Below are 27642 nucleotides of genomic sequence, written 5' to 3' on the forward strand. Positions count from 1 at the left end.
CAGCTGGAAATCAGACAATTTGTGAGGAGATCGTAAACTCACACCAAGCATAATAAGTATTCTAAACACTTTGTTTAGTTTAGTTTATGTGTATGTAAATGTAGATCGTAAAAATTAACTTAAACCTGCTCTATGCCTGCCTACTATCTGTTGGTCATTTGCAAACTCTCTCTCCCTCCAATGTGCAACGCTGCCAGGGTTTTGGATAAAGTGGGTGAGATCTGAGTCACTGAATAATAAAAAAAAAAAAGAATCGAGAAAACACTGTTATATGACTTAAAATATGTAGCTGTGTTAATCATGTACTCCTTTATTTGTCAAAATCATGTACTACTTTATTTGTCCTCTTTTATCCTCAGCATGTTAAACACAGCAGATATTGTGGTGATCTTGTATTACATGAGGTAAAACAGAGCAGTGGATGGATAGGGTGGTTAATGGTGGACAGGTTCAGGTGGATAGGTTTAACCACTGAAGAAATGCAAGGTTAATTCTGTATTACAGGTCCAATACTGGCCTCTTATGGAAGATGCTTGAAAGTACAGATAAATAGTTTCCAGATAGATGAGACCATTTACTGTGTGTGTGTGTGTGTTACAGGTACCTGTATAAGCTGAGAGATCTTCATTTGGATGGAGAAAATTTCACAGAGGCTGCTTACACACTTCTGCTGCATTCAAAGCTGCTTAAGGTTCGCACACACACACATACACACACACACTACACACTGAAACCTTTCACAGCAGTACTAATTACAGGCTTGTACAGGCAGCATTTAGACACACATACTGCCATTTCAGGCAGATATTGTTTGACCCCAGATAAAAGGTCGCCATGGCAATGAGAGGAATATTTTAGTTGGTGCAGTGGGAGTTCTCTGGGATGAAAAGGCATCGTTACGGGCTGATTTACAGTCGTCCCTGACAACATCCAATGGCACTTTGTGGGTAGATAAAGCACTCAGACTGGATTTATAACTTGAGTTCAGCTCCTGCAGACTAAACACCTAGATTTATGGGGCGTTTTTGCCCCCAAATCTCTCCCTCTCTCTCGTGCTCTCTCACTCTCTCTTCCTCTCTCTCGCTCTCGGTCATATTTGATCGATATTATCAGGAGTGTGCAGTTCATTAATTTGCATTACATTACATCGTGACCTGCAATCCTCCGGTGAGTTCCACACTTTTTTTTTTCTTTCCAGTGCCCTCCCTTTCCGTTTTCCCAAATAGAATAAACTGCCTCAATAACAGATGTGTTTTCAACGAGCCATCTTTATATCCTTACAGTCCCGTCTGCAACAGATTATGCTGTTAAAGGCTGCAGGCATGCTAAATTGAATTGAACCAAGCATTTCTCTTGTCATATAAAGTCATCTCATTTTATTACAGTTTACCTTATTGCATTTTATTCCAGTGCGTTTCATTTCCACTCTGTCTTCATTACACTAATTTCAGTTCTTTTCCATCTAACTCTATTATCTCACCCTGCTCACCTGCCCACCTTCTAAAACATGCCCACATCTCTCTCTCTCTCTTTCTCTCTCTCTCTCTCTCCCTCTCCCTCCCTTATAGTGGTCAGATGAGCATTGTGCACCTCAGCTGGACATCCAGGGTCCTCAGTCCCAACGGCAGCTCAAAGAGACGCTCTATGACACCATCATCTCCTACTTTGACAAGGGCAAGGTGGGGTGCACACTGAGCTAACCTCACATCTCATATTTCACTCCTTAACATGAACAATGGAGCTCTGCAGTGGAAAGTTCTGATGACTTACCGGATCTCTATCTGTTCAATTGGCGGAGAAACTTTTGATGCTTTATTCTGTAATAAAAAGATAAAAAAGTGTCAAAATTGTTTTGAAACCTACTTAATTTACATAATTAAAATGGTTTAAAAATCTGTTTTTAAAGAATCTGTTTTTCATTTGGCTCAACAGCGATTATATTAATTTGTTTTGTAGTATTTAGCAGTAGTTATTTACCAATAAGATTTAAGATAATTAAACCTACTGAAAGCTGTTAACTCCAACCTACTGTTTTTATAATTCAGAATTAAGTCAGTATTCATATACAAGCGTAAACAGAGGCTGCCTGTTGGTGAACTGTAGCATTTTCAGGTTTAGTTAAGTTAATTATGGTCCAGCTTCTTCTAGATAGTCTTCGATCTGAGCCTGAAACAAACATTATTCATAATCCTGAGTAAAGTTTATTTTGGCATACAATTAAACTTAAATACATGTTAAGAGTGACTTTCACATGTTGCATTCTTACATCTGCATCTGTGTGTGTGTGTGTGTGTGTGTGTGTGTGTGTTTGTTTTAGATGTGGGAAGAAGCCATTGCTCTGTGCAAAGAGCTTTCTGATCAGTATGAGCTGGAAGTCTTTGACTATGAGCTGCTTGGACAGAACCTGGTAAATACACACAAAATCACATATGGATGTTTCTGTTTTTTTTATTTAAATGTAACCCTAAAAATTGTATTTCTTTTGTACTGTAATATTATTTGTTTACATACTTAGTTATGTTAACTTGAAACAAACAATTAGCTAATGTCAATTAATTTAAAGCTAGTAGCTTACAATTAGTTTTAAATGAAATCTGCAATTAATTATATTAACATTAATTAACAAGTTTACATTTTCATATCAGCAACTATGTTAGGGGAGTTTGATGTCAGGAAAATGTTGTTAAAATGTCAGGATGCTTATTGTTTGTAACCAGTAACTTGAAATCAACCTTATATTCCAATTACAAAAAAGTGGAATTGATGGGACATTTAGAGAACACTCTTTCGACAAGGTGAGAAATAAAGGTTAATGCAGGATTTAGAAATCCAATATTCTTCCCTAAAAGGAAAGTCTTTGTGATACATCTCTCATTTTCACTAAATCTCTTAATACCTATTTTAATCATCCCCAGTGAATGACTTAAATAAAATATCCACCCTAATCACATGAAAATCTCCCTTGAGAGTCGCATTATCTTTCAAGTCAAGGTTATATTTCTGCGTTCAGACATTCCGACTGTTTGAATGTGAATATGATTATAAATCTGTGTCTGTGCTCGCTAATTAATTAAACTGTTCTCTAGTTAATCAGAGGATTCAGTATTGTTCTGATGCTGCTTATTCGGCTTCGGCTTCAGAGCCACACAGTGTGCTTTTCATCTAGGATAATTAATTTTCTCTGGACTAATTGGGTCAGCTCATTTATGAATTTCAAATTCTTTGCATTCTCTGCAAAATACAGCTTAGATAACATATCTGCTGAACAAAAACACAACTACAGCAGCCACTTTTATGCCCTTTCCCTTCATCGTTTAATGTGTTCACTCATTCTGCTATTGTTATTTCTGTCTCTGTTGTGGAATGTGTCTTTGGTTTGTGTGCATGTTCTCTCCTTGTGTTCTTACTGCTGTTTGATCCTCTGTTTAGAAACAACAGGCAAAGTTCTATGAGAACATCATGAAGATTCTTCGTCCTAAACCTGATTACTTTGCTGTGGGATACTATGGCAGTGGCTTCCCCCAATTCCTGCGGGTGCGTGCTTATCTGTGTGTGACACTATGACACTCTATGCGTTTGTGTCTGCTTGTGTCTGTGCAATTTTTATGTACAATTGTATATAGTCAATACTAAAGTGTTACAAAAGATAGCGTTTTTGGGGTTGTGACGTGTTTACTGCTGTGTTTAACCACAGAATAAAGTGTTTATTCACCGTGGTAAGGAGTACGAACGCAGAGAGGATTTTCAGGGCCAACTGATGAGCCAGTTCCCTAGTTCTCTCAGACTCAACACCACCACCATGCCTGGAGACGACATCAAGAATTCACCTCAGCAGTGTATCCTTTAATCAAACCTTTTTTTAATCAAAATTTTTTTTTAAAATCTCAATTATATTCCAGAGGTTTTCAATTTGGTCAAATCTAAGAAACTATGATATTTATAAATGTATATATAACATTAAATTGTTAATGCTTTAACACCTTTTTTTTTGAGACTTTAGTTTTTTTTTCACTTATAGATTGTTAAGGGTGCACTGTCAGTACTCAAATATATCTTAGTGCGTATCACTCTATATATATCCAGAACAACTTGCATTTACATAGTGGTGGACAGGTAAACTAATATAGCATTTGGTTGTCTAGAGTGTTATTGATGTATTGATGTTTGATGCGCTTACCCAGCTGAGGAATCGAACCCACAGGGAAAGTAGTGCTGTTGTTACCTGCTACACTACACAAATGCTACTACATAGTTGTGAATTTTGAATGTTATGAATTAATGAAATCACTAATGGCACTCCAGCTCACCTTCAGAGCATTCAGTGATCACCACTCCACAGAATACTTTTATGCTGGAGGCATTCCTTGAATGTAGAGCCATTTCTGTTCTGCCACTTAAGTGAATGCGTGTCGTTGTGGTGGCCTTAGACTTGTGGAAGCTGGAAAATTCCAGTTATGAAGGCAGAACAGCTTGTGATTATAACACAGTGTTGATTCATCAGTGATCTTTGCTTGGAAAATGTAAACATTTTCTGGATAAAGGTGAACATGTTAAACAGAAATTCTTGGATACTTTCCATTAAAATATATCATACATGGTATAATATAGAATATATAAACAATTTGAGTTCATTTAAAAGCATATGGAAATTAATAGTTTTTGTATATAATGTGTGCACATTGTTCTACTATAATTATGCACAGTAGTGACTGTTGCATTTTTCTTAGTACAGTTCTTTCAGACATCCAGTGCTTCACGGTTCAGCCTGTCTTGGAGATTCCACCTCGTCTGAAGAACAAGCCAGTTCCAGATCAGATCATCAAGTGAGTTTTCCACCAGTCAGCGCTCATCCTTCAGATTAGGTTCTAGTCACTGGTCTGTTAAATGTTTCACTCATGCTCATATATCTGCTTTTTTCAGCTTCTATAAGTCGAACTACGTCCAGAAATTCCAGTACTCCCGGCCAGTGAGGAAGGGCAAAGTGGACCCAGACAACGAGTTTGCTGTGGGTTACTGACACAAATACACACACACTACAGCCGCAGAATATATCAAATTTGATTGTAAATCCGAATGAGCAAAGGTATTCACGTAATGTAAACAGATAGATATAGATGGATAGATAGAGCAGCCTGATTTTTGCTGACTCCCACCCTCAGCTCAAATTTGAAAAAGGCTAAATAAATAAGAGGTTGAGTTTGGGAAGGGGCACTGGGTGCTGTATGGGTTTAGAGGTGTGGCAAGAGGGAGAGCTGATTGGCTAAGCTGCAGCAGCAGCAGTGAGCCTCTGATAGTAGTGAGACATAGATGGTTGGATGTCAGCAGGGGGGGGGGTATTATTGATTGACTGATCTCCATATTGAGATGTGTCTGCATAAGAAAGTACACAAACACACATCATCCTCACCTACAGCACAGTTAAACCTGTAGGGGGGCTGCAGATGTGGATATTACTGTTTTTTCAAAAGTATTTTTTAAAGATTGGGAAGTGTTTATAATATTTTAAGCAGGACTTGTATTCATTACTTCAAAGCACATTTTAGCTAATATTGGAAAAAATATGGTTTAGGCTTTAGTGGCTGTTTAATTCATATGTAATTTGTATAAATATTTATAAAATATATGTGTAATCCCTATGTCACATTTACAAACAATTGCATTGGCTCTAATGCTAATATGTAAACATTAGTGTGGTAATATGTAAGTGTAAATTTTAAGTACAGTTACACCTGTTCTAGATTGGCAGTTTTTCTGTCATAATACTGCCCAGGGGTTAAAGCTGTTTTGAAGTCTGTTTGTTTGTGATATGATGGACCTGAAGTGGGATCTGAAGAGGACAGCATATCAGATAGGTGATGTCCAGGGCGGGATGGGTATTTTGGCTCCTTTACTGAGGCAGAAAGCACTAAAAAGATTCTTTAAAGGGGACATTGAGCAGCCAGTGATCTTCTGGGCTCTTGGAACAGTTTCCCTGTCCTCTGCTGTACAGTTGGCACACCACACTGAGAACATGCAGTACACCAGCACACTTTCAAAGAAGCAGTGGTAGTAGGACATCAGCAACTTTTGCTGCAGGTTGTTTTTCCTAAGGAGTTGCTGCAGAGCCTTCTTAACTTTTGCAGGCAATGTTGGTTGTCCAAGAGGGACCTTTAGCAATGCGCGTGTTAAAATGAGATTGTTCTTAGAACACCATTCCACCTGTTCATCTCCTGGGAAAAAGTCACACCAAAATCATGAAGTCTGTGAACTAAAGGGTAGCAATTTTGAGTTAAGGATAGAGAGTAGTTAGTCAGAAAGTCCCTGATCTAGCTAGAGATAGGAGACAATAGACAATATGGAAAAAAATATTTGGGCATTGTTTCTATAAATTTGAGAGTGTGAAAGAGTATATCCGGCTCTACTGTTCAGTAAAGCCACTCAAGCAGTCGAGCAGTCGACAACAAGACCGTTAGGAATGTCACCCAAATCCCATTCTCATTCCAAAAGAGTTGTATGGCACTCCATCATTCCAGAGAACACAGTTACACTGCACTAGAGCTCAGTGCTGGGGGGATATATCATGCTATCCCTCTGCTTGGTTAGTACTTCTCTACAGGTCTCTCTCTACAAGCTGTGTTTTGGTATTTAAACGTCTGTGTCAGCAATAACTGTGACTTAAAGTAGGTGAATGCATTATTTGATGATGGGTCCACAAACATTTGGACCCATAGAGTATTTGCTCAGTAGACAAATGAATGTGGTGGTTGAGACTGCACAAATAGTGAATTTTGGCAGTAGTATGATTGTGGCAGACTTCAGGCAAGGTGGAAGGATGCGTTTAGACAGATAAAAGTTGAACTTCTCTGCTCTGAAGTTGGGCCTCACATTGCACTCCCGAATGTTGGAGGCTAACCCAGCTATAAATAAATTATTAGTTATAGTTATATTATTAAATATCGTTTAAATATGTCTTAAGTGGTAGCATAATCACAATATGTTGCAAATACAGTTATCTTTTGTTTGATAACACATACATCTGTTTCTCTGTAGTCAATGTGGATTGAGCGTACCACTTTCAACACTGCATACAAGTTGCCAGGGATTCTACGCTGGTTTGAGGCTACAAGTATGACTCATGTGAGTTAATGTAAATTGAAGACACTGTTATTAAATGCTGTTAATTAGCTGGTAATTGTAAATATATTTAGATTTTATTTTATATATATTTAAAATAAGCACTTTAAATTGCCTTTGTATTTACAGTGTGCTATATAAATAAACAAACCTTGACTAAATTTGAAATTTAGTAACAACAAAGTACCACATAAAGCCTGCATTGTTTTTCTCAACTTTGTTAATCTCTCTTCTGTTTCTGTCAGACAACGGTGAGTCCCCTGGAGAACGCTATAGAGACGATGGGCAACACCAATGAGAAAATCCTTACCATGATTAATCAATACCAGTGTGATGAGACCCTCCCAATAAACCCCCTCTCCATGCTGCTCAACGGCATTGTGGATCCTGCTGTTATGGGTGGATTTGCCAAGTATGAGAAGGTGTGTGTGTTTTTTTGCATGCGTTCACTGTTTTTTTTCCTTGTTTGCTGTGTTGTTTTGTTTGTCTTTTGTCCCTTTCATTCACTTTGTCACACTTTCTCACTTTCTCTTTAGGCGTTCTTCACAGATGAGTACACACAAGAGCATCCAGAGGACAAAGAAAAGCTGTTCCGCCTCAAAGATCTCATTGCGTGGCAGGTTTGCACAAACACCTACCTACATCCAGACTCGCGTAAACATACAGCACTCTCCTGCAGCTTGTCTGTAAACTGTTTTTGATTCTCTGTGTCATTTTTGATTGGCTGTGGTGCTTGAACTCCTGTAGATTCCGTTGCTGGGACGAGGAATATCTCTTCATGGGAAGAGAGTGACGGATGACCTCCGGCCTTTTCACGATCGGATGGAGGAATGCTTTAAACAGCTGAAAAAGAAAGTGGAGAAAGAGTATGGAGTCAGAGAACTGGTGAGAGAAAGACAGTGACTGATTGAGACACAGGAATATGCTGACAAAAAAACAAGTTCTCAACTATTTACTATTTTTTTCATTCTTTGATTCAAGCCGGACATGGACGACAGAAGGTCCACTCGTCCACGCTCTGTTCTTCGCTCCGTCCGTCAGTCCATCTGCTCATTGGCTGGATCTGAATGTGGAACCCCCACTAAGACACACCCAGACAGGTGAACACAACCTTAAAGGCCTTTGTCACCAAGCCACACTTAATTCTACTGACTCTAAAATGAATCTTCTAAGTGTATTTTTAAAGTATTTACACTTTAATGAGATTTCCAAAAGTAACTAATATAATAACTTTACTTTACACATTTGCTGCAGTTTTTGATGTCAGCACATTTTAAACATTTCCCAGGAGAGATATAGATATATATGCATTCCCTTGCAAGTTATTATGAAATTGAAAATCCAGTGCATAGATCATTTTGATTTGCTAAGGTTCATATGACATGTCACAGGAAAATGGCTTGAAGGCGGAAGGCTGTTTGAGTTAGAAACTAGACAACCAGAAAAGAAAAATGATGAAAAAAGAAAGAGAGACAGAACTGATGAAACATTAATGTGACAAGCATGGCTAAATTAATGCACAGAACACCCTACATGGTTTTCTGTCAGTTCATTTACTGCCAGATCAAAATCATTAATCATAGTTAGGAAAGTGTTCAAAGCCACTTGTACTTGATATGCACTTGTGTCTTATTCACTGAGATGTGGATCCTGATGATGTTGTTTAGTTCAGATTTCCTGCCAAAGACTGGGCTGCTGCCGTAGCAAATCCAGTCTCAGCATGAGAAGGTGGTGTTTGTTCAGCTGGAGTTTAATCTCTGAATCATGCAGAGTGAGGCCAGGGGTTACAGATTGTCTTGAGACGGTTGCCAATTGATTAATACACATATTGCATGTTTATAAGTACAAGTACTTCTCATTTATGTTGTTAGTTAGTTGTTAGACATTGCATCAGTTATTTCAGTTTGAACATTTTAGATTTTTTTATGTGAACTTTTAGTAAAGAAACAAAAGGGAGAAATTGTAAAAAAATTGTAAAAAAAATTCTAATCTTTTATGTTTGAAAAACTCAGATATGAAAACATTATCTCTGTTCTGATTGGCTGCTCTACAAGGTTACAAATTTGATAAGACTGCGCTGGAAAAAGTTAAAAGCCATTTTTGGTAATTTGGATGTGTGGATCCAATAGACTGCAGTAGCACATTTAGCACTCCTGCTTTAGGTTGTTAGAACAGGCAGTTATATATTAATGTGTTGCTTGTAATTTATTAAACTTTATGAATTCATATCCCAAGTTTGTCAAATTCTCTCTCTCTCTTTCTAGTGTCTCTCTGGATGCTATGCCACTCACTCCCACGTCCCTTCCCCATTCCAGTGGTAGTATCAGTGTGATTGATGAAAGTGGAGTTGAGGTGGAGGTGAGAATCAAACCCTTTGATGTAATTACTGTATTTAAAGAATAAACTAATCATTTTAGCTATACTGTCATTCGTTTTTCAAGTCTTTAATCCATTTTTTTTTTCTTAAACAGTATTCTTGTATAATTATTTCCTTAATATTTAAAACAGTTTCCAACAAAAGCAGAATAAACCATTCCTCTGTTTACATTACCTTCTTTTAATTCTATATTATCCCATTCACTTAACACTTTCCTCAGCTTGGACATCATTCTCGTCTTTCTTATCTTACTCTCCCAGGTGAAACTGAGGAGGTCCAAGAAGAAGAAGAAGCAAGGAAGAGGCAGCATGATCTTTATCAGTGAAGAGAAAGAGAGGACCAACACCCTGGACTGCAAACGAGTGAGACAGTGCATTAAAGTGTTACCAAATCCTGACATTTCTTTTACTGCAGTTAATGGAATTTGTTTCACACACCAATCATTTGGTATTGCTGGATGGGCATTAGACAGCATGGACAAATGAAAGCAATAACAACACTACCGCTGCAAAAAAAAAAAATGCAATTATTGTCCAATTGATTGTGTGCATTTGATTCTGTGTTGTTTTCCAGCTGTCAAAGAAGCAGGAGTTCCGCAGTGACACAAACTTATCAGAGCCCACTATGGAGAGCAGCCTAGCAAGCAGTAACTCCAGATCACTGCCTACTATTACAGGTACCCACACACACACACATAGAGGGCCCAGTTTTAGCGATCTATAGTGCATCGGTCAATTGCGGATTACACAGCTGGATTTAGGGCGTGTCTTTGTGTCTTTGGTATCAGTACTAATTCTCTTAATTAACTTTAAAAAATAAATTCTCTTAATTAACCACCAGTGTGAGTTGTGAAAATAGACTGTTGACGGGATGTAAAATGAAGAAAATATTTCTCTAACTCTCAAACCAACACTTATCAAACATAGGTTTCTGTATGCAACGAATGTCTAATAACAAAAGCAGTTTGTTATTATAAAAAAAATAGAAAATTGAGGTTTATACTTTTTTATTTTATAATTCTTACCATTTGGTGTAGTATAGAAGAAATTGGTTTTCATGCATATTTCCAATTGTCTAGTTTTTTTTTTATATATATATTTCTGCACCTCACAATTAGAAATGAAAAAATCTAAAAAACTAATTAAGAGATTCTGTTAGTGAAAGGCAAAAAAAGAAAAACTAAAGTTTGGAAAAACAGATCAATTTATTCTACACCAAAGTAAATGGAAAATATGAAATTATGTTTTATACCCAATTTTCTATATTTAAAATTAGCCTGAAACGGTCAGAAAATCAAACTGATGAACATTACACTGACCCTGGGTAGAGCAGGTGGATACAAATGTCAAAGCATCAGTGACAAGACTGAAGCTGAAAATATAATGGTTTCTGCATAAATATAATGATCTACATCAGATCAATTCAAAGTAAAACTGTCTGCTAAACTGTCAATACACACACAAACACATTCTTATGACCTGTTTAAATCTGTATCCACAAAATTGCTGAACACTACTAATCCCAAACTCTGATATTTATCACAGGCCTATCTCTGAGCGTAGCCAATGGCAGTGAGGAAATAGAGTCAGCCAGATCTAGACGAGACAGTAAGAGCATGTCTGTGTGCCTTCCTTCTGACCGCACCAGTGATCGGCGCTCAAAGGGAGTCATTAACCTGATCTTTAAGTCTCGGGTAAGTTAAACATATGCACATATAGAACAACTGCATTTTAACCCCTTATGTTTCAGTTGTTTATCATATGTGGTATCATGTATCTCAGTACCATTAACCTTATTCATTCTTCATTACATTCAGTTGTGTGTATGTTTTTTTTTTTTTTTTTTTTTTACAGTTGAGCTCCAAGCCTGAAGATGGAAAAGCTCCTGACTCTTCCAGCGATAAAGCATCTACTCATTTTTAAATTGTGAAAATCTAATTGTTCTGTGTATTATCAGCTGTATCTGGTATTATCAGGAATATTACTGGACTGTTGAAGGCAAAACTGTTTATGTGAACTTTTTATAATAGTAGCCTGCAAGCATGTACAGAATATGATGGAGCTTTATATACAATAGTAAATGTTTAAAAAGTTCTAATAATGTGAAGTGAAAATATAAGATGAGCTTTGTATGAATCTTCTTTTTACCAATGATATTTTCTAATATTGATAAATGAACAAGTAATTATTAATGCATCAGCACCATTTCAGCTTTTATCAGTATAAGTATCTACTGTATGTGTACATCTATTTTATTATGCAAGCAAGTAGCCTCTGGAAGGTTTGTCACATAATGCTTAGTGCTTGGAAGTAAGTAATGATTGAAGTATAATGCAGAAACAAAATCAGGTCTTTATCAGTCTGAACTGCACTTAATAGGGAGCAAAATTCACTGTTGTACCACAAACCCAAACAGGCTTTCCTGTCTGCCAGAAAGTTTGTATTAATTATGGATTTCTATAAAAGTAGCAGATGTTTTGTAGATGATAACACAGCATGTAATAAAACATAACACACAGTTCAAAGAATGAGTTTGAGGTAATTGTGCCTCTCAGACTTTGTCTTATTAGCCAGATTGATTTGAGCTTCATGTGCTAAAATAGGACACGATTTTTAATTGATTGCATGTTGACCTGGGAATACATTCTTGTCATTTCTATAATAATGTTTTTATGAAAATGTATGGTGGTAATGCTATAGATGTTGTTTGGTGTTTCCCAGCATTATTCTTTGTTTCAACTTACAGCTAAAAGTGTTTTAGTGGATGTGTATTATTAAAAATGGATTAACTCAACTCAGCTCGATATATTTTTTTGTTATCACTTCAAATACAACACCAGTTAATGTGAATGTACAAACTGGGTGGGTTTTAATGACCACGGGTGAGTTTCCCCAAAAAGTTCTGAGCACTAAGATGATTCTTAGATGATTGAGTGAGTTTCACCCTGAGCACTCTCTCTCCATGTTAAGATGTTTTAATGGCAAGATGCTTTTCAGGAAACTGGGCCCAGATCAGTTGATAACTAGTCCCAGTAGCTGCTAATTTTTTTTATTTCAGTAGAACTGAATGGTTGCCACTTTTAAGGGATTTCCACATGATTTCATCAGCCATAATTGTTTTATTATTCAGTGGCAAACGCAGGCAGAAATGCTAGGCAGAATAATTGTTTATTTCTAAGGTATTAACAGTTGCACCTTTGCACAGTATGCCTGCCTCAGATTCCAACTTTTAAGGTTTGAGATTTTGCTTTCTTCTACAAAACAAGCATGTAATTTAATGTATCATATAATATCAAACACACACAAGAAAAAATATTATAGGTATTTTTATTTGTATGGATGACAAAATATCTCCAAGCAACAAATGTTACAAATGTGCAATTTTTTATTTTATTTTTTTCTGGGATTACTGCTTCTGATTGTCCTGAAGTATTTGGTTTCCATCCTATTTTTCAGATGTTTTTGCACAATGGTAAATACAGACTTTTTGACTCTATTTATTTACATTCTCTGAAGTAGTTCAGGAGAAACACCAAAACTGTCAAATGGACACAAAAAAAAATTAAGTGTATTCTTCTTGAAGAGACGCTTTGCAGTCTAATTACGGATTATAACATTTTTAATCAACCTCATGTATCTTTTATAGAAGGTGTATTATTACTACTTTCCTCATCAGCAATTTTCGTCAGAAGCTTTTGACTCCCTCTAGTGGATGTGTTGCTGTGACTGTTACATTGCTTCTTACAGACATACTCATTTTCACATGTAGAGGGAGTATAAATGAGCCTTTATTTACTTATCTCTATAACTCAGTATATTAGACACAGTTTATATATCAGTACTTTTTTTTTTTTTACTTTTAAGTATTTTATTCCAACCGTAGCAATTTCCTTAAAACTATACAAAGTGTTGGTAATGGTGCAGTAAACTCCTCTAGATACATATGCCATCTGATTCTACTCTCTTGAAGTGAGCAGAAAAATTCTGCTAAGGGCATATTCTAAAATCTCACTCAACACCACAACTGAAAATGTGTTTGTAAGTTAAGGAGATTTGTTGAGTTTTGTACATTAGCTTTTTATTTCAGAGAAGAAAACTAAATATATGTATAATGAATTACTTCTAATATGTAGTTATATAATTAATCAATGTAACATCAAATGTTTCTAAAATCTACAAGCTGTTATGTAACAGTTTTAACTCATTATATTCACCCTAAAAATGTCCATGCTACTAGTGAAAGTCTTTCTGGGAAAAAAGCAATGACTTCTTTAGTAGAATATATAAGTGAGACTTCAAAAACTAAAATCGAATAATGCTAGTCCAGAGAGCCTGCTAGAGGAAACTTCACTGCAGGGATCTTAGTAGGAAACCTAGGGAGCTAAAATTTAATACTAGGCCCAGCAGAGAGGTAAAACATTAGTACCAAAAGAAGCACAACTGTGGATAACTTAGTAGGAAATCCAGGATTTCCAGGATTGAATTTAACACTAGACAAAACAAGTAAAGGAAAATACTACTAGAAGAGATGCCACTGCAGGTTTCTCTGCATATGGAATAAAAACTGGAAAAATAATGCTAGGCAGACTGAAGAAGCTAAAATTTGCTAGGCTTAAAGCTATCCCTCATGCCATGCTGGAGGGATACCAACAGAACAGCGACACTGTAGGTTACGACTATTTACAATAAAAATATTTACCAAAAATAATTTGTGTTTTTTTACACGGCTCAGTTAGGCTAGGCTAGGCTACACTACTGGTTACTGTGATCCTTCTTGGTTCTGTAAATCACCTTTAAGGAAACCTTGCCCTACTTTACAGTATCACTGCTCTCCAGCTGTGAGCTTTCAGTCAAAATCTAAGAAACCAGAACCTTAACGGAACAGGTAAAAACTTTTAATAAGATTTCACCCTCATATAACCTTCATAACTGGCAGAAATTCAGCGAGCCAGCTGAGATACCTCAGAATAGAAAAAAAATCTCACAGGTCAGTATGTTCTTTATAAAGTGCAAGACAAACAATAAAGCTTGACTAACAGGATTTCAGCTTATACTTAAACATTTATAACATTTTACCATTTAATTATATCTAAGTATTATCTAAGTGTATCTGGAGCCCAATTTCTAGTGTTGTAACATTTTATCCTTCACATATTGCATTAAATATACAACATTTTACATACGTGCCTGTGAGAAAAGTGAGAAGACACCGTGAAACAGCTGTGTGACCTGAGGGTGGCGCCAGAGATCCAGCTATTATAACCCCAACAAATGTTGGCTGTGTTTAGTCGCCACAAACGGACTACAGTTGTCTATCTAGACACTTGTTGCTCTTACCTATTTGTTCATTTTTTAAATCCAGTTCAAACGGACAAATCAGTAGGAATCCTATTGTATTACACAAATAGAAATCAATTCATTAACAGCTAAGCCTTTCAGTAAACAATTTGCTGCTACTGCTAATATTCAGTGTTTTGTCTAAAATTAAGCTTTATACAAAACAAAAGTGCATTATGGACCCGAAAAGTCTAATAAATAACTAATTAACTATTAAAACATCTGAGATTAAAGTGCAAAATAAGCATTACAAAATAAGTAAAGTTAGCTGAAAAAAAGTGCAGTCAGTAAAAGAACAGTTCCATTAAACAGTACCTAGCCGGAACAGGTACACTAAAATGCCAAAAGTCACGAGCAGCAGTATGTAAATGAACGAGTCATGGAATGGTATCTCATGAGTTGGCTTGGAAGCGCCTACACCTGTATAAGTTACTCATGGGGAAGTAACAGGAATCATCTGAGTTTGAGTAAGGCCTGATAGTGGGAAATAGATTAAAGGGACCTTTCATTTCCTAAGGTGTGTGCATATTTGGATTTTTAACATTTCACAGTATCATGTGTGTACTGAGAATATGTCACAGCTATTACCACACACAGTGGACAGCATAGTAGGCGGTAATGATCGTGACTGGCAGTTACTTGTCCGTGTGAACAAAAGGAAGTAATGCTTTAGCAGCGTGAAATTTGGCATGTAATTGTAGTGAGCACAGTGTCTAGCTAGTAAGTGACAAGATACTGAAAGACTTGAGAAAAGTCCTAAAGTGATAGAGAGATGAGTACACTGATCTGAGGATCGTTAGATTGAATTCCGGATCATGCCACTTGCCATCAGCAGCCGGAGTCTAAGGGAGCATAACTGGCCATGCTCTCTCTGGCACAGTTAAAAAAAAAAAACTTCACATGTATCGGAGGAGGTGCGTTACTAGTAACAGGAGAATTGTGTAATTTGTCTTCCAAATTGGGAAGAAAATGGGTTAAAAATCTGAGATTAAAAACAGATTAACTTAAAGTTGAGTTGGGAATGGATCCATTAAGGAAACGGCATTTTTTTAAGAACATAGTTCCTCTCTCAGTAGTTTAAACTCCATATTAAACAAATCTTATAGCTTAACTTCTTTAGAGTTCGGTTTCCGCTCAGTATTTTAAACATTGTCTTATTCTGCGTGGTCTTTTGAGTGCAGGTTTGCTCTAAAAGAGCGTTTCAGGATCTCCACCAGCGTTTGAGGAGCCCTTGTGTTGTTCAGAGTCTCCTGTAGAACTGCTACTAAGAGCGAGCAGTAGGCGGGTATGTGACAAAGTCTGCGGAGGTACTCCGATGTTTTGATGTGTGAGATGATTTTACTGGCTTTGGTTTTATCACTGATTCTCTTGTAGAGGTACTCTTCCCTCTGGGTGTCTGTGAACCCCTGGATTTCTGTGACACTCTGGAGGTACTCTGAAGGTATTGTGTTCGCAGCCTCCGGGCGAGAGGTAATCCAGAGGAGGGCCGAGGGGAGTAGGTTTCCTCTGATGAGGTTTGTCAGTAACACATCCACCGCTGTTGGCTCGCTTGGATCAGAGCAGTTAGGGTTGTGTTGGAAATCCAGAGGAAGGCGATACTCATCTAGACCATCAAATATAAGCATGACTCTGGCTGTGTTTAACTGGATCTGTTTAATCTGAGGGAAGAAGTGATGAAGTAGCTCATTTAAACTAACGTTCTGATCTTTCTTCAGGTTTAAACTCTGTAAAGAAAGTGCAAGGATCACATCGATCTCCTGGTGGGTTTTTCCTTCAGCCCAGTCAAGAACGAACTTCTGCACACAGACAGTTTTAACAATTCCAGGGATTCCCTTGGTGAGCACAGTTTTGATTTTCCTCTTTCCTTCAGGTGGTTGATTGAAGATGTTCCATTTAAATGGAAACACTTTTAACCTTGCTGGTCTAGGTGCTGCCTTCAGCTCTCCTGTTTCACGTACAGGGCATTCGTCTTCTGCTGATTGTTCTTTTTCTTCTTTTTCTTCTTCTTCAAATGCTTCTTCTTGTGTGATACAGGGTTCAGTGTATATATCTTTCAGTAAAACGTTGCATTTTTCTGGTTCCACAAACATTAACTTCATACGGTTATTGTATTCTTCCTTTAATTTATCCCTGGCCTCTTCTAGGCGGCTAACTGTAGGAAAAACAAAGTAATAGAAAATTTAAAAAATGAAATACGTTTATTGTAAAAAAAAAAAAAAAAAAAATGGTTGCACCAAGAAGGAAGTGGCGGATCACAATGCTATTTAAGCTGCATAGAATGTACTGTCACAGGACATCATTAGGAACCTCTACAACTCCATGTAAAGATGTCTTGCATGTTTAGATACACATGCATTACACATATGTTAAACACTGCTTCTGTATAGGGATAAATAAATCATAAATATTAGTCAAATAGGTCTTCATGTGTTATGATTTATTGATCCTGGTAACGTTTAACTTCCGTCCCAGTAGCATTGCAATCTGACACTTTCTTCTGGGTGCAAATATTTTGTTGATGAGAAGTGTACGTATGTTAGAATATTGGTATCTTACAGTTGCATGATTTTAAAAAGTGTGAATGTTTTTAGACTTCAATTAAGGCAAAAGATTAATTTTGTTCAGCTGTTTTACTTTGGTCAAAACCAGCTTGTTCATATATTTGGGGGTAAACCAGCGACACAGTTTTACAGTATGAGAAACACTGCTGTTCTTTTGTATTAGTGGTTCTCACAGGGAGTTAGGCTAGAGGGTTCTCTGCTCTATTTCACCTGACTTAGTGCATGCTTGATAATTAGCTATGACTCAGATAACACGCCCAAGTGGGTTCCATTTGGGTCCACATATATGAATGTCAGTGATGTCAGTGGAAAGTAATGTACAGTAACAAACATGTACAAATCCATTCAGAGCCCATACACACCTGGAACCCACAAAGCCCACCTTCCAGCCGTGAGAATGTTGGCTGGGGGAGTTAAATTAGCTGTTTGAGATGAGGGTTATATAAACATTTGCATTACCTTCACTGGGTTCTGGAAGACGACAATCTGAAGGCTGATCTGTGTCTGAAGAGTTAGAGCTCAAACTGTGGAAAATGATTCACGCAAGAGGATTTAGAGAAAGAAAAAAAACAAGGGTTTAAGGATCAACAACTAATTAAAACTTTTTTTTTTTTTTTTTAATTGGCTGTAGGCATGGTATGTCTATGACACATTTCCTTTAGTCCTTCTACCTTCTACAAACTAACCACTGCCTGACTTGGTTTTATACTTTAGTCATATAGCATTTTGAAGCCTATTAAAATGAGTAACTTTCTGTTAAAATGACATACTCTGCATGATAGCTACGTTTACACAGATCAGTCGTAACATTAAAATCACCTTCTTGTTTCTACACTTCTTGTGACTGAAAGACAGCCATGAACAGAGCCTATTCATACACCTCCATTAAAGAATATCAGAATATCTGTCCCATTCCGGCTACCTGTCACAACTTGTGTCATCCTCTTGTTGTCCGTTGGAAGTCTCCATGGAATCAAAACTGTCCTGATCAGAGTCTGCTCTGTCTTCACCGAGCCTACAGGATTTAAAAATCAAGATTAGGAACAAGGTAATATCAAACATATACATACATATAGTGTCTGGATAAAAAAAGTTGTTCTTCCTCCAGGGCCTCAGGACAACAAATAGAAATAAAAGTTATTGGCATGCAATAATTATGTGTCCAAACCAAAAGCTGCATTTCCGATTTCACACCATCTGTCTTTCTTTAAACCTAAGGTTCTAATGCTGGTTTGGTGTCAATATTTCAAAAACTCTCTGAGAACAAATTCATGGTCATTTTGACCCCCTTAGCCCATGTCTGCCTTCTGTGTTATGCTTGTTCTGCTTTTCAACCTGTTCTGTTTCCTCCCCATGTGCTCTGCAAGCATATGGACCTGTGTTGTTATTGTCTTGTCTCTGCCTTAGCCCCACCCTGTCATCAATGTTCCCAGTGTCTCTTTGTTAACTCCGCCCCCTCATTTCCTTCTCCAGGTGTTCCTAACCCTCTTGTCCATTCAGTCTAGTTTTCTTATGCCAGGTTCACACTACACAATTTTAGCTCAGTTTATTAGTCGTCGACAGTTTTTCATTGATCGCCAACAAAAACTTTGCTTGGAGGCAAACTGGGGAACTCTCTGTGCTCGCTCAGTCACATAGTGTGAAGTACTGAAAGATGCTCAAAGAGCCGCCATTGACTGATCGCCAACGAGCCTCAGATGCCTGGCAAATATTTGGCATGCTAGATATCTGACCCAGTCAACGACTGGGAGTCAGGAGCAGCGGCTACATACTGCCAATGAAGTTACGGAGAAAGATAGAACCATGGGTCCAAAACACACCCCCTTTATAGAGAGTCTGACCAATTACTGTTTTCCTGTTTTATCAGTAAATGACTGTTAAACTGTAGAGGAAGCCTGTATGTGAGTGCTCTATGAATTTTCAGTCCTTTTCACACCTATTTAATCTCACTCTTATCAAATCCAAGTCTCATCTTTTTATACAGCCACAAAACTGCAGTTCCCACAACTTCAATCCACAGCCATGCTAGTCTGCACTCCTTCATGTGTAGTTTTTTCATCCATCGTTACTTCTCTTCACTTCCATTTATTTTTAACACACCTTGATTCCCTCAACACCTGGTACAACACCATGATGATCTCCAGGAAACACCTTAGCAACCAACATTAATGCCATAACACCACCTAGAAACAGGTTAGCAACCAGCTCATTAGCATAGCATAGCAACCATGTAGCAACACCTTCGCAACCAATAGCAATACAATACCAACACTTCAGCAACCACCTAGCAACATCTTATTAACAATTCGGAAACAATTTGCAACCATTTAGCGTTTGCAAAAGAAAAAAAAATATATAGATTTTTTTTATGATTACATTTGAAAATAGCCAGAGATATATATTTTTTAATATTATCACATACCCTGTGTTGAGAGTCTTTTCTTTAAAGGTGCCTACACATTCCATGGAATTACTCTTAACGTATAAATCACTGGACTCAGGAGGTTTAAGGAGCCCATCTCTGCTTGGAGAAAATAAACAAGAGACCTTCTCTTAATATTATTATCAGCATTTACTGATGAAGTGACTCCAAATGTAGACTTCAGCTTGATTACCCTGGACGTTCTGCTGCTGTGAATCCAGGTGGATGATGCTTTGAAGTGTTGCTACTCAGAGATGCACAGCTGATCACAGTGGAAGTTCTAAGAAAGAAAAAACACATCAGTGAAAGTCCTTCTTCATAAGTCTGTTTAGATCTCAACACTGACCAACTGTTTTCATTCATATTTTTAAAAAGTGGATTTGGAAGGAGGTTTCAAATTGATGCACCATCATAAACAGCCGAGAAAGGCAGCAGAAATTTAGAGAATTTTTAGGAATGCAACTAATACATTCACTCTTTCACTCTTTCGCAAAATCACTGAGATCACATTTCCTCATTATGACAGTTAATAAAACATTACCTGAAGCTGCTGGCTGCCGTTGTTGAATGTTGAGATGAGTCCACTGGATGCAGCACAGATGGTGTCCTTTTTAACTTAGGATGATTGTTGACTTCCTTTGATCCTTGTGTATCACTGTAGACATAAAAATAAATTAAGATTAACCGAATGTTGCATTATACAAGATTGTATACCCACATTCCATTGCACAAAAGTGCACAGTCACCATTAAAAGTTAGACAGACAGACAGACAGACAGACAGACAGACAGACAGACAGACAGACAGACAGACAGACAGACAGACAGATAGATAGATAGATAGATAGATAGATAGATAGATAGATAGATAGGAAGACAGATAGACAGATAGGAAAGATGGATAGATAGACGGACGGACAGACAGACAGACAGACAGACAGACAGACAGACAGACAGACAGACAGACAGACAGACAGACAGACAGACAGATAGATAGATAGATACCCTTACACATGTAACATGACTGGTGCAGACGTGCATTAAAAACACACCAATACTTAAATTATTGCAAGATCCAGCAGGACCAGTTCAGTATTACATTGGGTTTGCTTACATCATACTGACTTAGTAGTAGTTCTCTAATGACTGTAACCTTGGTTACCGCCAAAACAGAAAAAGACAAGTGACAGTTATTACCTGTTATCTTTCAGCGTGTCGATGACTGGTGTCCTTTTTTGCTTTTTAGCTGATGTTAGACGAGAGGAGGGTGAAGCTGAGCTATCAGATTCAAACCTTGAGAAATTAAAAACAAATAGTATTATCATTATTATTATGCAATAAATATAATGTAACCAATAAAAACCAGTAAGAGATAAAATAAAATTAAAACAATTGACTGTTCAACTCTTAAAAAATAAAACATAGAAAAGAACCCAAGCTATTGTTAAACTGACCACTAACCACCACAGTGATTAGTAATATTTAAGTTACCCTGAGTCTTTCAGCTCCAACTTTGGGTGCTCTCGGACGCTGACCTTGGAGCTCATCTCTGGACTTGTGCTGTAAATAAACGACAGGTTATATGCAGAGATTTGAGGGCGTGTTTTTGTTAGTTATACAATGATTGTCTAATGGAGGAATTTGGCCCATTTCAAAAAAATAAAATCTAGGCCAAACCACGGCTCCTGTGCTGATCCGTGAATAGCAAAGTTGTCTGGAAACTACACTCTTGAGAATCGCTCTGTTAAAAAGCATGCCTGCACACACGTGAGGCTCAGATTTCTCTGGGTGGGTGTGGTAGGAATTCTATCTTGTGTCATTCTCTTATTATGACGGGAAATTTAATGCTGTTGCAGGGTAGGAGTGCGTGCTTTCCCAGAAACAGCACATTTTGTGCTCCATTACTGTAAGCATTAATCCCTGTTATTAATCTGGAGCAGACAATGATGCAAACACACACTTGACCCAAATTTATAGTTAGACACTGAAATAGGGGCAAGGCTGACGCTAGCCATTTGTGGGGCCCTCCCTCACAGTTATTTAATATTTCAAATTCTGCTTTATGCAAAACGGGCAAATGGGCACTTTTTATTCCACCTCCTATTACTCCAAAATGCTAATGTTATAAAATTTGATACTTATGCCATTAATAGTATATGAATGCTTCTTCAAGAATTTAATGGTGTCTTTTTATAACAATTTAATTTGTTGGTTTTATATGACTCCACAATCTGGTTCATGCAAAACCAAATTTACATTTTTATTTACAAGTTTGACTTCCCATTACTCCAAAATGATACAGTAAAATCAGTTGAAACATAAACCTTGAATACATGATAATGAGATCTCTATGAATTTAGTAGTGTTATATGATAACCCTCTAATTTTTATGTTTTAAGACTCAAAACTCTGGTCTCTCTACTACCATCAAATAAGCAATTTTCCTTTACTTGTCATCCCATTAATATAAATTCTTACAGTATTATTACTCGAAACATAACCTACTGAGACCCAGACTTTTGCTTAGTGTATATTTTAAATTTATCCTAGCTATTTGAGATTAGCAGGACCTACCAAGAATAAAAAATAAACTTTGCTTTTGTACAGGAAATCGTTTTTGCAAAAAACCCAATGTCCTTATATGAGGACAGTAGTAAAACAATTAAAAATTATCCTTGCCATTTGGGATCAGAAGGACCCAACTCTACTGTTAGTAAAATTAACTACTTTCAAACATAAAATTCAATGAGAATTGTTACCTGGACCATTTATCTGCCGGGACTGGCTGTAAAAACTTTTGATTGGGATTCCAGCCATCTTTTTTTTAATCAGTCGAGTATAACGTTGTTATGTGAACACTAGTTGCTATGGGCAGTATCTCTATATGAGGGTCAACGTTTAAAAAAATATATTATAATCATTTATTAACATGGTGCAGAGAAGCAGAAATTGAATGTTCACTTATGAGGACGTAGGGTCTCAAGAGGATAAACAATGAATCACTTTACAAGTGATCTTAAAAACTTCACTGGTGCCATTTGATAATCCTTTGCATTTTATAGAAGTCTAAAGTCTTAGAAGTCTAAGCCAAATTATTTTTCTATTTTTGGCTTTCCCATAACTCCATGAATAATTTCCTAAAAATTAAACATAATTAATTGTATTAGTTTTTTTTTTCAAGACATTGGTGGTTTCATTTGATAGCACAATGATTTTCGTCTTTAATAAGACTTCAAATTGGGAAAACAGAAAGACAGATCTGTGCTTCCAAAATGATACACTTTTCTAAGATTATGTTTAATACGCTATTAAACTTTTTTCTTTTTCATTTTCAGTCTCTGCATGAGTTGCACAAACAGATTTCTTCCCCAGCTCCGCTGTGCCCGCGGCTACCATATTAAACAGTTTAGGTGCACACTACACGTTTCACACAGGAGATTTATATTTGCGTTTGTAATGCTTATATCTATTAACATGCTTTACATATTTTCATTTGAAATATGTAGTTATTAATATTATGATTATTATTTTTATTATGATTTTTCACAAGCCTAATTTTTTGGTGCACATGGGTAGAGCAGTTTGAGATTGCTTTTATTCACAATCTCATTGCAGTTCTTTAAAACAGTTTTGAAAACTCATATTGCGATAACAATAAAAATACAATTCATCTTACATCCCTTCCCTGTAGAAGTGAAGGTGTGTGTGGAAGGGTGAAAGACAAAGCCGATAAACATCTAGTTCTCATGTTTGAAGGTAATTTTCCACGGTATCATTTGCTGGGTCAAGTGTAACATCTGAGATGCACTAGAGAAACTGCACGAGAGAATAGCTGAGCTATTATGAAATTGATGGCAGAGCATGAAAGGATCTGGTGCTACCAGTTCAGTCATGTAACACTGTTATCTGTCCAGGTTAAGGTATGCAGTAGTGTCTCTGCTGTTTGAGGTAAGATGTCTTTGTATTTTCCCATTTGATTGTTTAATTGTTTTTTTTTTTTGTACACAAACATAGATAGAAAATCACATTAAATTAGATCTGTTAGAACATCATTTCACACCTAGCATAAGGTACAGTACAGGCCAAACGTTTGGGCACACCTTCTCATTTAATTTGTTTTCTTTATTTTCATGACTATTTACATTGTAGATTCTCACTGAAGCATCAAAACTATGAATGAACACACGTAGAGTTTTATGTACTTAACAAAAAATGAGCTGGCCTCCACAGTCACCGGACCTGAACCCAATCCAGATGGTTTGGGGTGAGCTGGACCACAGAGTGAAGAAGGCAAAGGGGCAACAAGTGCTAATAAACACCTCTGGGAACTCCTTCCTTCAAGACTGTTGGAAAACTGTTTATTTCAGGTGACCACCTCTTGAAGCTCATTGAGAGAATGATGCCAAGAGTGTGCAAAGCAGTAATCAGAGCAAAGGGTGGCTATTTTGAAGAAACTGGAATATAATTGTTTTTAGGTTATTTCACCTTTTTTTGTTATGTACAAAACTCATAACACGTGTGTTCATTCATAGTTTTGATGCCTTCAGTGAGAAACAGTCATAAAAATAAAGAAAACGCATTGAAAAAAAAAGGTGTGTCCAAACTTTTGTCCCGTACTGTATTTCTTAATTAATACTACATCTTGTAATAATAACCAGTATGTCCTGCCTGTAGTGCTCAGTTTATGACTTTAATGTGTACATGTTTCTGTACATATCTTCTGTAAATGATGTGTTTGGTTGAGTGTGATTATCCTGTCAATATATTTACCATTTCATCTCCACTTCACACTCCAGGTCTTGGGGTCGGGAAAGATCCATCTCTGCTCTGCTCTGTGAATTAAAATAGAGGAAACATTTAAATTTATTTAGAGGTATTCATTCATTCATTTATTCATTAATTCATTTGTTGATTTTTTCATTGTAAACCAATTAAAGGAGAACTCTGGTGTAAAATTGACTTTGGGTGTAGTAAAACATGATAAAAAGTACTTACCTTTGTTGAATAGCACACCTCTGCTCTCCTACAGCTTTCTAAGATCCAGAAATGTTGTGCTTTTTGTCTAGTTCTCTGTACAACAGACGTATTGGGGCATATTTTGCCCTGATAGTTATCCAGGCTCAAAGTAGCTCCACAGACATATATATATATATATATATATATATATATATATATATATATATATATATATATATATATATATATATATATACATAGACTCTGCATAGCCTGCCTCCTGCACCGGCTGCTACGCCAGGAGGCAGGTTATGCAGAGACTATGTATATATATCTATGTTATTATCAGTAGAGTGAAGGCGGTGCTCAGAGCTGAAGCTAGCATGATTTAATGTAAACAGTTATTTTTAAGAAGCTTCTTATGCACTTTTTAAGTTATTAATGCCTCGTTTTAAATGTCAGGCCTCTCTGCATTCTAGCAAGGAGGTGTGGAGCTACTTTGAGCTGGATAACTGTGGAAAAAGTGATTTATCGTGGCAAATTATGCCCTGTCACCCAGTCTGAAGGGTGTTTGGACAAACTGTTAAAACTTCTGGATCTCGGAACGCTGTTATGCTTTGCTACACCAAAAGTAAATTTGACACCAGAGTTCTCCTTTAATCTATATCGAGCCAATCCTAAAACAAGCACATCTTTGTGGGACTGTGGGAGTAAACTGGAGGAAACCCTCCTCTGGAGAAAAACTCACAGACACCAGAAGGATGTGCAAGAATGTGAAACTCCACACAGAAAGAATTGAAGTCAAGTCTTCTTGCTATGAGGCAACAGTACTACCCAATGCACCACTGTACCGCCGTAAAGAAAGTACAGTGCTAATCAAATGCTCACAGCAGAATTTGTTTGTCCAATCGGAGAAGAATGTTACTTTGCCACGTCATAATTAATTTGCATAAAGTTAAGAAAAACTTGAATTGTCACTCCGACGCCATGTCACCTGCCACTAACATGCTAAATTACGTCTACAAATGACAAATTACACCCTTCCAAAGGAAAAGAATGGTCGATTGTCACTTTGTCGCCTGGCAGTGTGATCACAGGATAAGTCGGTATCTAGCCCAAATGGCACCATTAATGAAGTGTGTTTTATGATCCACAAAAAGACAATTCTAAAAACTAGTTTACATTAAAATTACAACTTTACATAAATAGCTGGAAGCATAAAAATATATCTCAATAGACAATAATATACTAGCAAGACACAGGTGAGAACAACGACAAAGGTTTCAAAGGTGTCAGATGGCACAGGTGAGCAGGATAACAAAGGCACAGCGCAAGAAAAATCGAGGTCGCAGATACTGTGACGCAGGTAGCGTTAAAGATTAGCACACCTGTTTGAATTCTCATTTTTCCTTATCTTACATAAAAACTAAATGCTTATTTAAAAAGAAAAAATTGAGAATCTAATTTTTTTTTTCTATGTTTTTACTCTTACTCAAACAGTACAGTGACATAGATTTTTTTTATCAGTTTTTAAAGTGCAAATGACTATTTTAGGAAGTGAAAAAAAGGAATTTACATTTTTGTTTCTGGTCATTTGGAACAGTCTACATTGTATTTCTTGATTTGATTAACCTTTGGAGAAGAAGGGTTGGGTCATGCAACAAGACAATGATCCAAAATGTACAAATGAATCAAGCTAATTAAATGTTTAAAAAATAAGACATTCCAAGACAACCTTTAAAATGGCACAGTCAACATCATAATATAGTGAAATGCTTTGACAGAGATCATGCTCAAAGTTCAAAAAGCATTTTCAGGTTTTGTTTTAAGCTTTAAGGACAACTTCTGGAGTTCAGAGAGAGGACAATACTTATATATCTGAGGAAAAAATGCATCTCTATTTCTGCCAATTTTAGTTTACTACATCAGAGCACTGCTCCATCACATTGTGTTTTATGATGGATCAATAGAAATGCTACAAAATTACATGGAATAAAATCATTTTCCATTGCCTTCCATCGAAAGTTAAGTTTCAGTCTCTCTCAGAACTTGCTTACTAGATATATCCCCGCTCTGTCTCCCAACACTGTATTAAACAAGTTATTAAATATAGATAATACTTACAATCCAGAGCCTGAAGACCCACAATCAGAGTACTCACTGAAATGATTAATCTTGTAGATACTAGTCTTTATAAGAGATCACAAGTAATAATCCACAGTGGATGGAAAGACCAGCAGCATGACAAGCCATGTGAACTGATCTCTGGTCCCTAACAGAAGCAGTAGAGTATTACAAGAACAGGTTCTGCATGTCTGTTGCTTTCTGGAACTTCCTGAAACCAATTACATAACTCACTGTTACACAGAGACATGTCTCCTGTTTTCTTTCCCTTTTGCAAAGCAACAATGCGAATATAAAAATAATAATAAAAAAAAACATTGAACTGATGCTCAGCAGTAGAACACATCCATTTAATGATGATGAGTTTCTTTGGTTTTACTAAATTGAAAACCTCTGGAATATAATCAAGAGGAAGATGTTATCCAAAAGCAGTGTGTAAGACTGGTGGAGGAGAACATGCCAAGATGCACGCAAACTGTGATTAAAAACCAGGGTTATTCCACCAAATATTGATTGAAACTTTATGAATATGAACTTGTTTTCTTTGCATTATTTGAGGTCTGAAAGCTCTGCATCTTTTTTGTTATTTCAGCCATTTATCATTCTCAGCAAATAAATGCTCTAAATGACAATATTTGTATTTGGAATTTGGGGGAAATATTGTCCGTAGTTTATAAAATAAAATAACGATGTTCATTTTACTCAAACATAAACCTATAAATAGCAAAATCAGAGAAACTGATTCAGAAACTGA

General features: G+C 36.8%; 2 protein-coding genes across 2 annotated transcripts in view; one reads left to right on the plus strand and one right to left on the minus strand.

The window, feature by feature from the left end:
- LOC103035845 (dedicator of cytokinesis protein 2) overlaps positions 1 to 12283 on the plus strand; it is a 117808-nt gene extending 105525 nt beyond the window's left edge. Inside the window, exons 36-52 of the mRNA XM_007228015.4 lie at positions 601 to 691; positions 1569 to 1679; positions 2318 to 2407; positions 3430 to 3534; positions 3695 to 3836; positions 4742 to 4823; positions 4921 to 5005; positions 7030 to 7116; positions 7359 to 7535; positions 7650 to 7733; positions 7861 to 7998; positions 8095 to 8213; positions 9378 to 9471; positions 9751 to 9852; positions 10064 to 10166; positions 11035 to 11183; positions 11344 to 12283. Of these exons, the coding sequence (XP_007228077.3) occupies positions 601 to 691; positions 1569 to 1679; positions 2318 to 2407; positions 3430 to 3534; positions 3695 to 3836; positions 4742 to 4823; positions 4921 to 5005; positions 7030 to 7116; positions 7359 to 7535; positions 7650 to 7733; positions 7861 to 7998; positions 8095 to 8213; positions 9378 to 9471; positions 9751 to 9852; positions 10064 to 10166; positions 11035 to 11183; positions 11344 to 11412 (1828 nt within the window). The 3' untranslated portion in view covers positions 11413 to 12283. The remainder of the gene's footprint in view (positions 1 to 600; positions 692 to 1568; positions 1680 to 2317; positions 2408 to 3429; positions 3535 to 3694; positions 3837 to 4741; positions 4824 to 4920; positions 5006 to 7029; positions 7117 to 7358; positions 7536 to 7649; positions 7734 to 7860; positions 7999 to 8094; positions 8214 to 9377; positions 9472 to 9750; positions 9853 to 10063; positions 10167 to 11034; positions 11184 to 11343) is intronic.
- Positions 12284 to 12820: 537 nt separating this feature from the next.
- On the minus strand, positions 12821 to 27044 carry LOC103034787 (NACHT, LRR and PYD domains-containing protein 3-like). The gene is made up of 10 exons (XM_022665724.2): positions 26889 to 27044; positions 24579 to 24640; positions 21300 to 21368; positions 21006 to 21101; positions 20351 to 20464; positions 20003 to 20089; positions 19810 to 19908; positions 18310 to 18402; positions 17847 to 17911; positions 12821 to 16978 (listed from the first exon to the last, which is right to left on the minus strand). Exons 2-10 carry the CDS (start codon positions 24626 to 24628, stop codon positions 15981 to 15983), a joined length of 1671 nt encoding a protein of 556 aa, XP_022521445.2. The 5' UTR covers positions 24629 to 24640; positions 26889 to 27044; the 3' UTR covers positions 12821 to 15980.
- Positions 27045 to 27642: the final 598 nt, after the last annotated feature.

This window comes from Astyanax mexicanus, chromosome 2 (assembly GCF_023375975.1).
Source record: "Astyanax mexicanus isolate ESR-SI-001 chromosome 2, AstMex3_surface, whole genome shotgun sequence".
Classification (NCBI taxonomy): domain Eukaryota; kingdom Metazoa; phylum Chordata; class Actinopteri; order Characiformes; family Acestrorhamphidae; genus Astyanax; species Astyanax mexicanus.

Bases quoted from the DNA above. Each gene is read 5' to 3' on its own strand.
- LOC103034787 (XM_022665724.2), bottom strand. From the start codon at position 24,628: ATGGATCTTTCCCGACCCCAAGACCTGGAGTGTGAAGTGGAGATGAAA. The intron at 18,403-19,809 runs GTATGTGATAAT...TAAATCCTGTAG, and splicing joins GAAAAGACTCTCAACACAGG to GCTCGGTGAAGACAGAGCAG. The intron at 16,979-17,846 runs GTAATGCAAATG...TTTTTCCTACAG, and splicing joins TCTTCCAGAACCCAGTGAAG to TTAGCCGCCTAGAAGAGGCC.